Raw genomic sequence first — 17,298 nt, forward strand, 5'->3', positions numbered from 1 at the left:
AAAGGCTTCGATGAGGAGGAGGAACCTTTCTTAGGAGGAAGATCAGGCTCGTCATCAGGGGGATCAGAAGGACCCAAATGGAAAAGAGGTCAGCATCTTACTTTCAACCTTCATCGTTACCATATTTCAGAGGGCCTCAGGGACAATCACCCATTCATATTATTATTCTAATTACATACGAACGGTAATACCTCTCAAACCACACTGCGTTTGCGATGTTTTAAAATCTCCGTTCCTCTTTACTTCTTTAAAAGAAAAAAAAATCATCATAATTCTTTGATGTACTCACACAATTCTTTTCGCACAGAGGAGGAAAATTACGACAGTTTTTTAGGAATGGACCACTAGACAAGGTACAAATTTCAGCATTCTGATACATGTTTCTTAACCAAAATTTCACGTAAAACACGATGCGCACAACGAAAATTACCGATATCAACTCCTTACGAAGATATTTAATGATTTTTGGTGCGTGAATTCAAACTACCCGCTCATAAAAACTCAATGCTCTACGTGATTCACATACCGCACTAAACGTTATCATGACAGTCTATGCAATATAAAAATCTGACAACCTTAATCTTGACGCTTCGGCTCAGCTATTGCAAATTGCCTCTAGTTTGAACAACACATGGTGGGAAATGAACATTGCTCGATTGAGAAGCTTGCTGAAACCGTTGTAGTGCGCGATTTGACTCACGTAGCTTTGAGTTTCTTGTGAGCGGGCAGTTCAAATTCCTTGTAACCAATGTAAAATAAAAACGTTAATATCTTCGTCAGGAGTTGAATTCAGTCATTTTCGTTGCGCGAATCGTATTCTACGTGAAATTTTGGTAGGGAATCGTGTAAGAGAATCCTTTGATTCCTACCTTGTCTAGTGGTCCATTCTCCCTGCACAGAGGAGGAAAATTACGACAGTTTTTTAGGAATTGCCGTAAAGTAGTTCTCTAATTACAAAAAAGAATGAGGGGAAGTCCGCAACGAAGCAAACCGAGATATGTGGTTTGGTAGTTTCACCGTCTATACATTAGTTTTGGGCATTGAATGACAATTTGCAACTGTAAAATAATCAAATAAATAAAATCAAATTAGAAACGGCACCTCAAACGTCCTTTGAAATTTTTTCATAATAATATATATCCGTAAATAGGTCGTATAATATTTACACCATTACGTTATTTGATTCAATACATTAATTTCCTGGATTAACTAACAGAAAAATGGAGAAAAATACAGGGAAACTATAATATACTACTACATGTACTGCATAAAATGCTCTTTACCTCAAAAGTACTTCAAAAGAAAATCACAAAAAAAATCAAATCAGAAATGGCACTTCAAAATCCTTTGAAATTGTTTCATAATAATATATACTCGTAAATATGTCGTATAATATTTACACCATTATGTTATTCAGCTCAAGACATTAATTTCCTAGATAAATCAAGAGAATATTGAAGAAAAACAGAGGAAAACTATAATATACTACACCATGTACTGCATAAAAGGTTCTTTTACCTCAAAAGCACTTTCTTCAAATCAAAGAAAATTATCTGTCAAGTTGTTTTAAAAAAAAAAATATAAACGGGGGAGGGGGGGTGACTTTTTGACCTTTTTCTCATCATATCCTGTTTTACAGCGTCATCTAAGAGGACATTCAGGGTAAAGGATGATTACTGGAAGGATTCTCAGCCGTCCAACCCAGAACCGCAACGAACGCAAAGCTCTGAGGAAAAGGAGCCTTTATTGGGAGGGGGATCCTCATCGTCGGACACAACAGGAGGGGCAAAAACATCCTCGGAGTCTGAGAAGTTCAACCCCGAACCGCCACAAAAGCCAGTTGCGGCAACAACCCCAGAGGAAAGGAGGCCTTTGTTGGCAGAAGGCTCATCGGATACAACAGGGAGCACAGGAACACCTTCGAGACCCGAATCAGGTTGGCTTTTTGGACTTCGCTGATTCGCGCCACAGAGAGTGACCCTATACTACACTGCCCTGCTAAGAAAGAACGCCGTTAGAGCCTTCAGACGTTGCCAAGTCTCCGTTTATAAAACACGAATTTCCTGGTAAAATCATGAATATTTTTCTTCCAGTTTTTCAGATAATGTTGCTTGCAATTTCACCTGGAGTTCGTAAAAATTTCAATATAAAATATTCGAAACTTTCCTCGAAAATAAACATTTTATTGAAGGACATTTGGTAACTCTCGAATGTTCATACGGCGTTCTTCCTTAGCACGGCAGTACAGCTCTGCCGTGAAAGCGAAGCGAGCATTAAGTGCAAAAATGAAGTTTTTAGAAAACGGGCTCAAAAGCTGCTAACCCGAAATTTTATTGAAAGAAACCTCCGTTCTTTGTCAAATTGACACTAATCGTCCGAGAGACTCCTAGAAATCGTTTGGATGATTAAAAGTCGACTGATTTTATTTCCATTACATTAAAAGGGTATTTTTCATTTGTATGCTAGGTTATTGTTAGGCAAGACAGCCATAAGTGCTATCTTCTGCATGCTTTTGTGGTTGCGTTTTGGACACACATAAAACACATTTTCAGGTTAGAAATTGGCAGAAGAGGGTGGCACTTTACCTAAAAGCACTGTTTTGTTTGGCTCTCTGGAGAAATATTGTCACTTACTGCGGTTTGCCTAAAACTCCGTCATTTTTGGCGCACTTACGGCTTTCTCACATGTGTCGTTTTGATACAATTAGATGTAAGATGAAATTTGCTGTTTTAGCTTAATCAGTGATTTCATCTAAAAGAGATGAGACGAATGCTGAAGGGAACTCGATTTCGAAAATTAGACACTTACTGCTCTCTTCGCTATCACGGTAGAGCAGGCCAATTATTGAAATAATAAACAAAGCTATAGACATAGAAGACAAGAGGAATGAGTTAAAGCCTCCGAAAGTCGAATCCGATACCAAATCTGTCACCGCTGACGTCACTGGCGCTTTGTGATTCCCATTCATTCTTACGGCCCTCGACCAACGAACACACCCCATGTTTCTCACCTGTCACTGGAATCCCACCTGTCCCAGAAATACGTCCAACTATACAATGCTATGCCGTACTTTTGGCAAGCGTTCGTTTCATTTGACTCGGGAAACAACTTCTTGTGAACTATGCAATCATGCAGATTTCCAAAAAAAAAAAAAAAGACTCATTTCTAACCAGGAAATGGAAGATAGTATAACTAACCCTAACCGATCATTAAGGAGGTGCATATTTACTAGACCACTAGAATGATTATATTCAGATTCCTCATCGCAGCAACAGCAATTGCATTTTTGTAAGTGTTATGAAGAATTATACAAACATAAAAAATACTGACTTTCACTAGTGGGTCCGATGAATGCACTCCAACGTCTACACTTTGGAACCGACCTTTTCACCCAAAAAAACGATGCTAATTCAGCATTCTGGATATTAAAAAAAAAGTGACGACTCCCAAAACCAGTGTTCGAAACTCACATTCGAGTTTTAGGAGCCAAATGGCGCATCAAGCCCAATTTTTAGGCGCCATTGAAGATTTTTCAGGGGCCAAATTGACTTTTTGCCTATATATTATGGCGCATTTAGTGAAAAGTTAGATGAAAGATGTTTTCGTAACAGAACTAGTAAGTAGCTGTAACTTGGGGAGGACAAAAGCACAAAGGATAAAATCGTGAAAAATAGAAGAAGCTTTCATTTAAAGTGATGAAAATTTCCAATAATCACCCGATGTGAAAATTCAGATTTTAAGGGGCAATTTTTAGGGGCCACGTTGGCGCAGAGCCTTCATTTTTTAGGCGCCATAACCGATTTTTTAGGCGCATTTGGCGCGTTGGCGCCTGTGGGTTTCGAACACTGCCCAAAACGCTGAATTAACCGTTACAGCAGTTAGCATTGTCAAGATGTAAAACTAACTGCTGTGGCGGTTAATTCAGCGTTTTGGGAGTTGTCGCACACTATTTTACATCCAGAATTTTAGATCAGCATCCTTTTTCTCCGGTGTTGTTTCTTCTTTTCGGTAGGTTCATTCAAGAGGCTTGACGCAATGAAAAAAGGCCATCCTGGATACAAAAAACTAGAAGAGGAGTCTGATCCCGAATCGCCGAAAAGGAAATCCGTCTCACCGGAAAAAAGACCTTTGTTGTCAGGAGACACAACCGGAACAACGCAGAGCACAACAGGATTCAAAGTAAAACCTCCGAAACCCCCGAGGGGCTCAGGCATAGCAGGTGAGCAACCGAAAATTTTAACTTAAAGTGGTTACTTAAACACTGAAAAAAATCTCTGTGTATTTACTAAGAAAAGGGTAAAATTACCAAGAATTCAGGGTTCTATTTGATCCCAGTTCTTTCTTGGTAAAGTTACCATTTATGGAATTGGTAATCTTACCGAGAAATCTCGGTAAAATTGTCGAACTTTCTCGGTAATTTTACTGGACCTTGGTAAAAACGCGAATATTTTTTTATCGACTGTGGTAGAATTACCGAGATAAAATGGCAAAGTTACCGGGAATTGATTACCAATAAAAGTGGTATTCTTACCTGAAAAAAAAAACAGTAAAAATACCGTCTTTAGGTAAGCTTACTAATCTGTCTTGGTAAAATGACCAATAATTGGTAAAAAAGTGAGATGGTAAAGGTACCAACGAACCTTGGTAAAAACACCGATAATTTTTTTTCAGTGCAAAAATGTTAACTTAAAGTGGTAACTTAAAGTAACTAAACTAACTAAAAAGGGAATTGTTTCTTGCGGATTACATACATGTAAAGGCACAAAGTCTATTGTGATTAATAACCCTCAGCATGTTCAAATATCTCTAGAATTAATCCCTTGAAATCTGTATGTATTCTTAATTTTTGTCGACGTGTCCGTTTGTTTCCAGTGGTACCGAGGCTTGTTACGTTAGGTCTTTTGACAGTGAAACCTTTTACAAGTACCGGGGAGTCAGCCCGATGACTCAACCCCCAACCTAGAGGACCAGGGTTTGATTTTGGAGTTGCCTCTCCTAGACAGGTTGCTTTCACTTCAGCTCAGAGCCCTGTCTGCCCTTCTAGCAAGTGGTTCATACGCCCAGAGGCCGGTGACCATCTCCACTATCCCCTTTAAGGCAGGGGCTACCAGCTGGGGTCCGCAGGACAGGGGGTGTTAAGTGAGATGAGGGAGTGTCAACTCCCTGATAACCTGTGGGAAGACCGAGCTTTGTGGCGATTAGGTGTCGCAAAGCGCCAAAGAGCGCTATAACAGCGACTCGTATGTATGTAAATCTGTATGTAACCATGGGCCCTTTGATTTGTGCCCTTTCCCAAAAAGATTCTGGGCTCACTTAAATTGTGATAAACGCAGCAGAAAAGAGGGAGGGAGGCATTATGTTGGAGTGACGTCCTTCTTTCTTTCTTTTTTTTCAAAATGTCCGTTGCTTCAAATGTCAGAAAAACTACAGACTTTTCTCCTTTTTTCACACAGAATTTTGTTGCTTCGTAAGTCTTGGACTCTTTTTCACGCGTTTGACGTTCCAAAAGGTTTACAATACTTTTCCCGGTAACTATTTGTATAGGCATAATCATGAAAGTTAGGCACAATGCAATGGACATAGTCTGCTTAAATTGACACCTGGAATTCCGAAGTGAAGTCACTCTAAACAAAACTGGCATCGATGAATTACAAAAGCAGAGCTGCTTTCTATCGTCGTTGATAGCACTTTGTCCATTCTCAGCTTGCGCATCTAGAAAAGTTTTAAAGTTTTCAAATATTTCAAAATGACAGCGTTTGGATACAGATCGGTGAGAATTTCTCCAATAAAGGTGAGAAAACTCGCAAATAAACCAAAAATGAGCCCTATAAAAGCTGACTGCAAATCGTTCAGATCATATGGCTTCGGCTCACCACCCTCTGCATCTGTACCCTCTGATGAATAATTCATGAGTTCGGTTTCAAAACTCTCTGTCAATCTTCTCGTGTGCCCAGTTTCTAGATTTTGATAAATTATTCGATTCAATTTATCGTAGAGAAAAGAATTTTTCAGGAATGGAATCATTACCGGATACGTAATCAGGCACTCTTGCATTAGATGATACTCAAAATCAACGTTAAATGCATATATTATACGGACATTTTCCTTGCGGTTGGATGAGAACGGTACACTGATTATCATGGCATCCATCGCAGCCACAGAAAGAATATTCTTTTTAATCTCCATGATGCGATTTTTGGTAAAATTAGAATGTGCGGAAGACTCATCATCCTCAGGGAGACTATAATAATTCAGAATGGATTCACTGAGATATGCCGAAGAGTAATCGTATAAATTATCCACCAATTTTTCACTTAGCACCTCTGATTGGTTTTGCAGAGAGAGCATTTCCTTTTCCGATTGAACATCACCATACATTGTTTGAATGAGCAATTCTGATTCCTCCAAGGCTTTCAGTGAATCTAATTCCGGATACAGAACTCTCTTGCTGAGAAGCGTTGTCATGCAACCCAAAAAAGCATTGGTTAAGATGAACGCAGAAAAACTAAAAATCACGAAGAGGACTTTTCCAGTCAAAAAATGGCCCAGGCGAAGGTTTGCTGGGCTGCCACACATGAAGTATGCGTAAACAGTTAACAGAGAAGATGAGTTTCTGTAAAATTCCACCTCTGTGTCCGGGTAGAAGAAGTAAAATACTTTGCACTGTAAATAAAGGAAAGAGCCCAGAATGGTACAGAAACTGACAATCGTAATGGCAATGAGTGTCCATACGAGTGGCGAAAAGCTTTTGAAAATCACCAGACCTTGTGGCATAAATCCACTATGTGGAGTAGCAAAGCACAGAGATCTCGTATCAAGGCTGACTGAAAAATCATACCTAGAGTAATTAGTTCCTTCTAGACTTAGTCCATACTCAAACGGCTGCAAGTCTATGTCGAATCTCAAGCCTGCTTCAGTACCGTAACTGTCGAATTGTTCTATCACGTATGGCATGTACGATTGGTACGTCAATGTGCAATTTACAGCACGTTTTAAGTCATTCAATATTGCGTCGAGCGGTCCGATCCCAAAGGTTCTGGATGAAGACGGAATAAGCTTAAAATTATGACCTTTTCCAAAGGTGTAAATTGTGCTGATTGATTTTCTGTGCATATCGCTCCAAGAAAAGTCAAAAAAATATTGATTGGTCTCACCTTCAGTTGAGATGAGTTTTTCCGTGAAGGGATCATATTTTTCACAACCCTGCGAGTGGCAAATGACTGCTTTCAGTCCTCTGAAGAAGCGCCAAAAAAATTTGAAACAGAACAGCAACCTAGCAACCGGGTCTATATCCTGAACGTACTTTTGCCCTCCATTTTGTCATGGGAACGGAGTTCCCCATGATATTAGAATCGTTCCGTTGCTTTCGCTATGGGATTCCCTATACCTCTGCGACCTTGAGCGTTTCGCCCAGTCTCCGATTTTTGGTTGATTTTCCGATGTATCAAAAACCGTTGTATTTTCTAGCCAATCCTGTCTCTACGTCAAGTTGTGTTGATTGCTAAAATTCGCTTTCAGCGAGTTTTTTTCCACATTGAGATGTCGTGTCTGACTGGTAAATCTGCGCAGAGCCACGAAGTTCCGTTTTTAGGCAAATTCTTTTTTTTGGGAGGTTCTGATTGGTTATTTTTCGCCATCAGTTTTCTGTTCGTTGGTGCAAAAGATCGCCTACCTCGGTGTTCTTGAGAAGCCGCCATTATCCCACCTCAAATTTGAAAAATAGAAGTAAAGAAATAATAACCATCGTACAAGGTGGAAAATTGTTCTGGAGGTCTCGTTACGGATAAAGAAGTCAAAATCAGAGCTCGATTGATTGATTTAATTCATGGATACGCAAATATTGCCTTAGCTCAACTGCCGCGATCGGAATGCGTGCTGGGATGAACCTCGAGACGCATTAAAACAGTGCGAACCATGGCTCCTACAGCAATGCGCATCCCAAAAGCAGTCAAGGTCTCTTGTGATAAGTCCCGCCCATTGCCCGAGTCTTTTGTATGCTATTTTTACTCTCCCTCACGTGGATCCGTTATAGCCTAGTTGACTAAACCGCCTCGTATTTTTGATTAGGTGCGGGCACCCGGCGATCGGGAGTTCGATACCCGACGATGGGTGTTACTTTTTAATGGTTGTATTGAATGTTTTAGACTAATCATCAAAAAATAATTAATAGTAGATGATAAATGTACGAACATTTTCTCGTGAGTTAATATGTTAAACAAAAATACTGGAATATACCTCCTTCATATAATCAGCCACATGTTCCCCCAAATTAATGACGTTATTTTCTTTTTTCAATAAAGTTAATTTGCATTCAACGTTCGTAAGTTAAGCAAAAAGTACCTATTGATACAAATAGAAAGACATGAAAATAGTATGTCTAACATTTCAGTTGTTTTTTTTTTTTATTTATTTTTTGTTTTTTTGTTTTTTCAATAAAACAAATTGACTGGGACTAGAATCATCGTATCTCTGAAGACAAAAGCTAAGTTTTTTGATACAGAAATACTAATATATTCATCCTTTATATAATCAGGGAGATGTTGACCCAAATATTGATGTATATTTTCTCTGTTCGCCCAAATTAATGATGGTATTTTCTTTTTTCAATAAAATTAATTTACATTCCACGTTCTTAAAGCAATATTTTCTCCAAAATTCAGCAAAAAATAACAATTTATACCTACGCAAAAAGTAAATAAATAAATAAAGCAATGACATGAAAGTAGTATAGGTAGTACACATCTAACATTTCGGTTACATCTATTTGAATGAAAAAAATGGCAACTTAGGAAGCACATAGGTCACTTATCGACGGTGAAACTACCAAACCACGTATCTCGGTTTGCGACGTCGCAGACTTCCTGTCATACTTTATTTTTTAAATGAAAAGCTACTTAACGTCCAGTCTTGAAAATTTCCGTGATTTTTCCTCTTCGTGCGGAGAAAATTCTGTGAAAATTTCAAGGAATGATATTGATTTGGTCTACTTCAAAAAAATAAAATGTGAGCGGAGATTTTTAAACACCGCAAACGAGATACGTGGTTTGGTAGTTTCACCGTCGTTATGATGCGTATTCGGGCATATGCGTAGAGTAAAAATATCATACTTTACGCCGAAAAAACGAAACTGAAAGTTAAATGCGTTAACTTCCAAAAACCATACATAATCCAACGAAAATAAATAATTGGTAAATAACAGCTTTCTTGTATGCAAAGAAAAAAAATTAAAAATGTTAAAAAAGAGATGTCGACACAAAATTACATAGCCCCTTCAATTCTGAAGATACTACAAACGAACTGTACCTTAAAATTTTCATATCCCAGAAGCAAAAGTTCCCATGACGAATATTGCTATCGCTAGCGATTGCAAAAACCAACTTGTTCTGTTTTTAATATTCCGGGTGTTTGAGAATCAGATCGAAGTTTTTTAAGATGAAAACCAGATAATTCTTAGAATTCCAAATTTCGTTGATGTACAAACCTCGAGTTGCATTGAATACTCGATCGCTTAGAATCGAATCGGGCTCCAATTCGGCTGATGATAGTCTCAACTCTTTACTGCATGTTTTTTCCACTTGCGTCCAAATAGAACGCCCATCTACAGTCACGCAGTACAGAGGTAAAATACCCTTCGACTGATTTCCTGTTCTCATTTTATCGTATTTGAGATTTTTCACATTCTCGTCGTTTTCTTCTAAGAGTCTTGGTTGTGAGACTGTGTAAAAAATTAAGCTCATCAGCTCTCTCACATCGTTAAGAATGAATATGATATTTTTGCCATGATCGGTATTGACAGCATTTGTCAAATAACTATGATGGGTTATCGAAATAGTTTTAATGGAGGTTTCATGCAACTGTTGATTAAAGTGCTCGAAAGATGGTTCGGAATGCAATCCGTCCTCGTAAATGTAGAATAATTCTTGTTTGGATTCGTTGACGATACTTCGACAAGCGTTCAGAGCTATTGAAGTTAAAGGATCCCATTCGCTCTCCGGAGATAGTGCCAAAATGTAAATGCTTTGCGTACTGAGGGAAATCAGACCAACGAGGAGGAAACATGAAAAAGAACACTTATGCATAATTCCCTTGCAAATACGATTCCGCGCCCTTCGCTACGCAAAATTAAGATATGGGAAAAATCAGATTCTTCTGGCTGCTTTACGCGAATTTTTCAAAATCGTACAGTGCACCCTTATAAAGCGGCTTTAGATCCGAGTGTCTATAATGTAAGTATAGTTTAAATCTCTTACCATTCGAATTTCCCACGTGCGAAGTAAAACAATTGAATCGGTGAAATGTGTGCTGCGGAGGAGTATCACAGCCCTATCATCCCTTAATCAGATTGAACCCTTATGCTAGACTGTTTTCATGGTTATCTAGAACACCTTGTCAGCCGCCTTGAAAATCTTCAAAAACAGTTTTAGTAAAGGTTGTTTTGTGACCTAAATAGTTAGGGAGGTTACATGTTTTATCTGTATTTTCATGTTCAGTGATTGAGTTTTTAGCGGGATTTTACCGCATCAAAAATTCTCGTAGAGTTGTCATTTCCATGAATTTGCTGCGTGATAAGTTACTCAAGTGAATCTAGTGTTTTTTCCATGTCTTCGATCGATTCATGTCGTAAATATTTTTGTCTTGTCAGCTATTGACGACACGTGACGCAAGCTGTAAGGGTGACTGATTCGCATAGAATTGATTTGACACTGTAAAGTAATGGTTATACTCTCTGATATTATACAGGGTGTCCCAGACCACCCTTACCAGGCCTTTTTCTTGGTTGGTTCAGGTCGCACGAAATCAGGGACTGCGGAGTTGAATAGGGAATCGACCCCCCGGAATCCGAATTTCATGGTCCCGAAACCCCCCCCCCCTCCCAGCCGTCCTGGGAGGTAAAGGGGGTCTTGATCCTAAAAGTTGGGGTTCCCGATAGAATTGCGATTCGATTCCATTAAAATTGAAAAATACGGAAAATTTTACGTGAAACTGACCCCTAAAAACCTAAAATTAGTCTTCTTTAGGCCAAAAAATTAGCTCCTAAAGAGGAGGACGGACAGAGTGGCCCCTCTTTTATTTCATTTTGCTTGCATCTGACGTAGAATCTCCGGATAAAGATGCTACTTTTTTTTACTTATTTATTTATTTGTTTGTTTGTTTCTGCACAAAAAGGCTAATACAAATATGTGAAGTTTACATTATTATTTAAATACATTTATCAAAAAAATAGGGAAATAATTAAATAGGGATTTAATTAAATCACACAGTAGGGAAAATAATTAAATCACACAGTAGTAGGTCAAACCCGTACTCTGGGTAATCGACCCCGAGGAATCCTATTTTCATGGTCCCAAAGCCTCCCTACCTCCCCTTGGGGGGGGGGGGGGGGTAAACGGCTGGGCACAATTTCAAGAGTCGGGGCTCCCTTCTAAATTGCAAATTAATGGCATCCAAATTGAAAAGTGCAAGAAGTTTAATCTGAAATGGACGCCTAGCAAGTTCTAATTGACCTACTCAATGCCCAAAAGTTTTCCCCTGAGGAGGGGGCCGGTGTCCTCACCACAAATTGCTCATCGGTGGAAAAACGGTCGCAAATCCTACGGAAAAGGATAGTATGCTTGTGAACTGACATCAAGGAATCTGAAATTCACGGTCTTAGTGCTCCTCTGACCTCCCTTCTATTATTGCATGAGTATTGCATACTCCCTTCTATTATAGAAAATTATTTGGTGTCCAAAGTCGGATCTCCTCGGATATTTCCGGAAAAATTGCTAGATAATTGCAAGCTAAAATAAGCAAATTCCGTGCATTTGCTTTATGATTTATCATTATGAGCAAAGATTTGCTGGCGTTTTTCCATTGAATTTGTAATTGAAAGAGTACTCTCATATCATAAAAAATACTACATTTAAACTTTACGCTCTTTGTTAAATCACTACGTAGCAGGAACAAAACATGCAACATCTCCATTTGTAACACACTTTTTTAAGCTTCCCGCGTTTGCGGACAGTTCTTCTTAGTGACCGGCAGTCAGGTTTGCACAGGCAGGGGAGTTAGAAGAAACTACCCAAAGGAAACACACGACTAACTGACGTTTTCAATTGTATAATTTATATGATTTGTTTTCTTCAGTATCTTAGTTTAGGAGGTATTGAATACTTAAACTTATTTTCTGGACGACCCTCGTATAATTTGCACAGCTGTTGCCAAAGATTTTACATTGCAGCAGATTTCGATTTTTTTATTCGAACTATAAATTTTGGCGTAAGAAATTTTGGTTGCATAGCAATTTCGAGACAAAGGAGGTGCATTAGAGTTGTAGTCCGTTGAAATAGCACTTTTGAGGTAATAAATATTATTTTAGCGCTCAGTCCACGCTCCTATGCGGCCTGACCACGTCAGGTTTAGTTTCTTTTAAAACAAATAGGCTCCAGAATGGAGATGTTGCATGTGTGAGGAATTTGCGATTTGACTGTTGATTCTTATCTAAAAGTTCGTGAGAAACACGATGGTGCCACTGGTTATCTCTGAAATTAACTCCCAAGCTCAAAAAAAGCTCTCAAGTTGAGGCCAAAATGGAGGGGATATCCCACCCTACCCCGAGAGTCCACGTCTACATCAAGACAAACTCTCCATGCAAAGATAGGGAGCAAATACATTAGCAGGGTTGCCACTTTATTTGGGGACTCCAAAACTAGATTTAATTATCTTCGGTACCAGATTACCTGACAAACACGGCTATGCCTTAGTCGTCCGTAGAAGAAAAGAAGAAGCATTTGAGATTTTTGTACACTCTGTATGGATTATTCTCATTTAAAGTGATGAAAAAAATTATGCATAAAATTACAACTAATCCTCTCTTTCTTCAGATGTTTTTTAAAAGTCTCTTACGACTTCCCTTAATCACACTATAAACCAGTGATGCGTTCCTGGTAAATTAGGTTGCATCGCAACCAGAGGGCTGATCACTAAAATTGATAGATAAAGCAATAGATATAAAAGACCGAGGGAAAATTGGGTGATCCTGTTGGTGGATGCAGGTGGTTGCAATGGACATAGAAGGTTGATAATAGACTAGACGGCAACCCACGAGAGATCCTTTACTGCCGTGCTACGGAAGAACGCCGTATGGGCATTCAAGCGTACTTCAGGCGCCTTATTTCCTTCAATAAAAAACGAATTTACTAGAAAAATTCTGAATATTTTTCTAATAATTTTTCAGACAATTTTGTTCCCAATTTAATCTGAAATATCGTTAAATTTTATTAGTTAATTGATGAACGCAATAGATGAACACGCGGTTCACGGATGAACACACGGTGAATATCGTTCACCCAAATCGTTAATTGTGGTAATAATCACCTGAGTCCTGGTGAATACTACCATAATTTTGGACATTTTCACTAAATAGTATCACTGTGTAAAAAATCAAGTGGACTTATAGTGGCCATTATCATACTTTTTTTCAGTGCAGTTGAGCGGTATTTTTCCTTGAGCCCTCTGTGTGTATGTGAAAAGCTCCATGAGGATGGTCAGAAGCGTCATAGTTTTAGGTCATACTGGCAACGTCGCAGCTACTCCTTTCCTGTGTTTCAAAATATTCCCCTGATTATCAAATTTTTGAGTTCGAATCTGGAAACAGAACAGCAGAATCGTCTCAGGTTGCACGTGATGGTCAGTCTCGATATTCTAAATTCACTCGACACCAAAAAGTGGAGAGGCATCATAGAGACCTCGAGCACTGAAAGAAAATGCTCGGCGTTTTTACCACGGTCCGTTGGTAACTTTACCATCTCACTTTTTTTTTACCAATTATTGGTAATTTTACCAAGATAGACTGGTAAGCTTACCTAAAAACCGGTATTTTTACTGTTTTTTTCAGGTAAAAATACCTCATTTATTGGTAATCAATTCCCGGTAACTTTGCCATTTTATCTCGGTAATTCTACCACAGTCGATAAAAAATATTGGCGTTTTTACCAAGGTCCAGTAAAATTACCGAGAAAATTTCTCGGTAAAATTACCAATTCCATAAATGGTAATTTTACCAAGAAAAACTGGGATCAAATAGAACCCTGAATTCTTGGTAATTTTACCCTTTTCTTAGTAAATACACCGAGATTTTTTTTCAGTGAGGCTGAGGCGCGCGGGTGTATATCGACGTCGTAAGTCGGCGATCACGTATCTCGTTTGCGGTGGCTGAAAATCTCCGTCTCTATGTTACTTTTTTGGAGGAGAACAAATTGACAGCTGAAGTTTAAGCAGAGTTTCGTTGCACAGAGAAGAAAATTCACGGCAGTTTTAGAGAATTGCCGTTGAGTAGTTTTCCGTTTAAAAAATAAAGTATAACAGGAAGTCTGCGACGTCGCAAACTGAGTTATATTACTGCCGACTTACGCCGTCGATATGTCGCACTACTGGAATGGACCTGTGGAATTTTGCTGCGAAAATGGGAGTTGTTACTCACAGGAAATGCGTCTCGAAGATAACGTTGATCGCATCAGTGAAGTCTGAAATGTACTCCTAACTTCACAATCTGCTTAAGAAATTTGCATTATTTGAGCCTCCCGATTCAAAAATGATATTGCAGCACAGGTGAACGTTTCGTCAGAGGAGTCGTCACAGCCACCCCTTGCGTACTTGGATGCTACATAATATTCAACATAGCTGACGCTCCCACGCACAGATCACGCGGAAGCACCATGGTTTCCATTAACGCAAGGAAAATGGAATTCTAAACATGCAGGTTGATAAAAGCCCGTCTCCCTCTGTGTCTTTCGGTGGGTTGACGATTGGCGTCGGCCATGTTGAATATTCTCTAATATCCTAGTGTGCAAGGGTTTGATGGAACAACTCCTCTTACGAGATGTTCACCTGTGCCAAAGTATCGTTTTTAAAGCAAGAAGCTCAAATAAACGCCTATGTTTCTGCTCATCAGGTAGGAATGTAACAATTAATATGACCAAAAATCAAAATTAAATATGAAAAACTTTATGAAAGTTAATTCTTGCACAATTTTTGTATTTCTTGCACTTTTAGGTATACATACCCACCTATCAGGATTCATTCCATCTCAAAATAGTTAGTTAGCATTAAATGAGAATTAGCGTGCAAAATACAACGGCATTGATGAAAGTACTGTACAAGCTCATCATGTTGCAACGAACGGAGAAAATTGATTAGAAAATTCCATGCTTTTGAGATGAAATGCAAGTTTTACATGCAGTGAGGCACTCAGGAGCATCAAATACGTCCTATGATGAAGCCTTGCGTTTTGTGCACGGTTGCGTGGGTAATTATTACCACCAATATAGAGGGGTAAACAAGTGTAATTAAGATGAAACAGTCACGTGCGTCATGCCACTACACAGAGGTAACCAACGGAGACAACAGCAGGTTCGACGGATAAGAGACGAGTCAACTACTGAACAATTTTTTTCTGATATCGGTGACCAAACCAAAGTGCGAAACCACTTATGTCCATTGTGGTGTTTCAAGATTTTCGCTCCTAATTTATTTCTTCGAAGAGAGACAAGTTATCCTTATTGCTTGGAATATATACAGAGTATATTCTGATAACAGAGAGGAGAAATTAACATAGTTTTGAATAAATTACGCTTACTATCGGTATCCAAAGGAAAAGTAAAGTATGACAGGAGGTTTCCAACGTCTCAAACAGAGATACGTGGTTTCGTACCTCGATCTAAACCTCATTATGAAGGGAGTTGCAAAGAAGCCGTTTGAATATTGCTTTTTTGCTGAGCTGCGACAGTGTCACGGCAAATCGAAACTGCAAATATGTTTCCCACATGTCGTTAATTGCACCTATATAAATGTAGGCCCATGTTGAAGACATCAATCTCACTCGATAGACGCCAGGATCGATGAGAATGATAGTCTGAACGTTTTGCTGTAGGATCTTTAGTTCTGCAGTCCAGTTTCCGCCATGATTGCTGTCAAAATTTTGATAGTGACAGGCCTTCTTGTCATAAGTCCAGATTTGTGCCGTAAGTTATTTTTCCATTTATTAAGCTTTGAATTTGTAATACTCAACTGAGGGGCTTGGTGGACAATTCGCTTCAGTGTAGTTCTTAAAAAGAATTGAGATTTTAATGATTTCAAGTGAACTTCCTTTTTGCCAAAAGGATCCATGTAATCTCGAAACTTTAAACACGCATTTCTCGGGATAGCAAATACTGCGCTTATAGGCTTTGTCCTCCAAGCCCCTTAATTCTAATACATCGTTCGTGTTATAAAAACCTCTATTTTATTCAATCGGCACCCAGTATTCTACCGTGCCAAGGAAAAACGCCGTATGAACCTTTATGCGTTGCCAAATTTCCTTTGATAAAACACGAATTTCCTGCTAAACTTATGAATATTTTTTTCTAATTTTTTACATAATTTTGCTCGCAATTTCATTTAAAGTTCCTGAAAATTTAAAGGAAAAATACTCGTAAATGTCCTCAATAAAAAACGTTTCATCGAATTTGGCAACTCTCGAATGTTCGTACGGCGTCCTTCCTTAGCACGGCAGCATTGATAAGCTTCAATAATCCTAACGTTTTTCCTTATGCTTACTCTGCTCTTTAATTCATTTTCCACCTTGAGTTCAGTCAAAATTCAAATCCTGACGGGCATTTTTATCATAGGTCCAGCTTTTGACTACTCTAAAAGAAATCCCAACACGCTTTCCCATCAATGAGGTGTATTGATTGGATATTACGTTTGTGATGACAGAAATATTTTGCCTGCGGGGCTGAGGAAAAATTAAAAATTATGGTCGTGGATTATATGAGACGCACTTTAGATTTTAAAAAAAGGGGGCGGCATCAGGTGGAATCATAATATTTACATTAGAAGTTGCCAAATGTTTAAGATCTTCTATTGTTTTGTTGTTAAGCACTGGAAAAATGACTGAAATTCCCCTCCGAGCGAGATAATTTCCTCCTGAATAAAGAAAGCATTGCTGTAATCGAACAGTTTTCTATTTTCTTCTTGATACAAGCATCTTTTCCTCTGAATTTAGGAAAAATGTCTTCCTGGTAGTGAATTCAAGAATATTTCGCTTAAAAATCACTTTTCCCAGGAGGCGATTGAAGCATCATTCTGTCTCGAAATTTGGTGCATGGGTATGCGTAGAGTCTATATCCTTAAAAAAACTTACAAAGAGTTAAAGGGCACCTCGTCACTCAGTTTAACTGTAGAAAAATGAAACCTTAGAGAAAATTACGCTCTGCTCAATTGGACCGCGTTTAGCAGAAAAGAACCAAGCCACATCAGCTATTGCCAACTTTAACTAGG

At 38.7% G+C, this 17,298-nt stretch overlaps 1 protein-coding gene across 1 annotated transcript in view; it reads left to right on the plus strand.

Moving 5' to 3' along the window:
- The first annotated feature begins 15,840 nt into the window (after window positions 1-15,840).
- LOC109033988 (uncharacterized) overlaps window positions 15,841-17,298 on the plus strand; it is a 44,287-nt gene continuing 42,829 nt past the window's right edge. Inside the window, exon 1 of the mRNA XM_072304906.1 lies at window positions 15,841-16,001. Coding sequence (XP_072161007.1) covers window positions 15,941-16,001 — 61 coding nt within the window. The 5' untranslated portion in view covers window positions 15,841-15,940. The remainder of the gene's footprint in view (window positions 16,002-17,298) is intronic.

This window comes from Bemisia tabaci, chromosome 10, assembly GCF_918797505.1.
Source record: "Bemisia tabaci chromosome 10, PGI_BMITA_v3".
In the NCBI taxonomy this organism is placed as follows: domain Eukaryota; kingdom Metazoa; phylum Arthropoda; class Insecta; order Hemiptera; family Aleyrodidae; genus Bemisia; species Bemisia tabaci.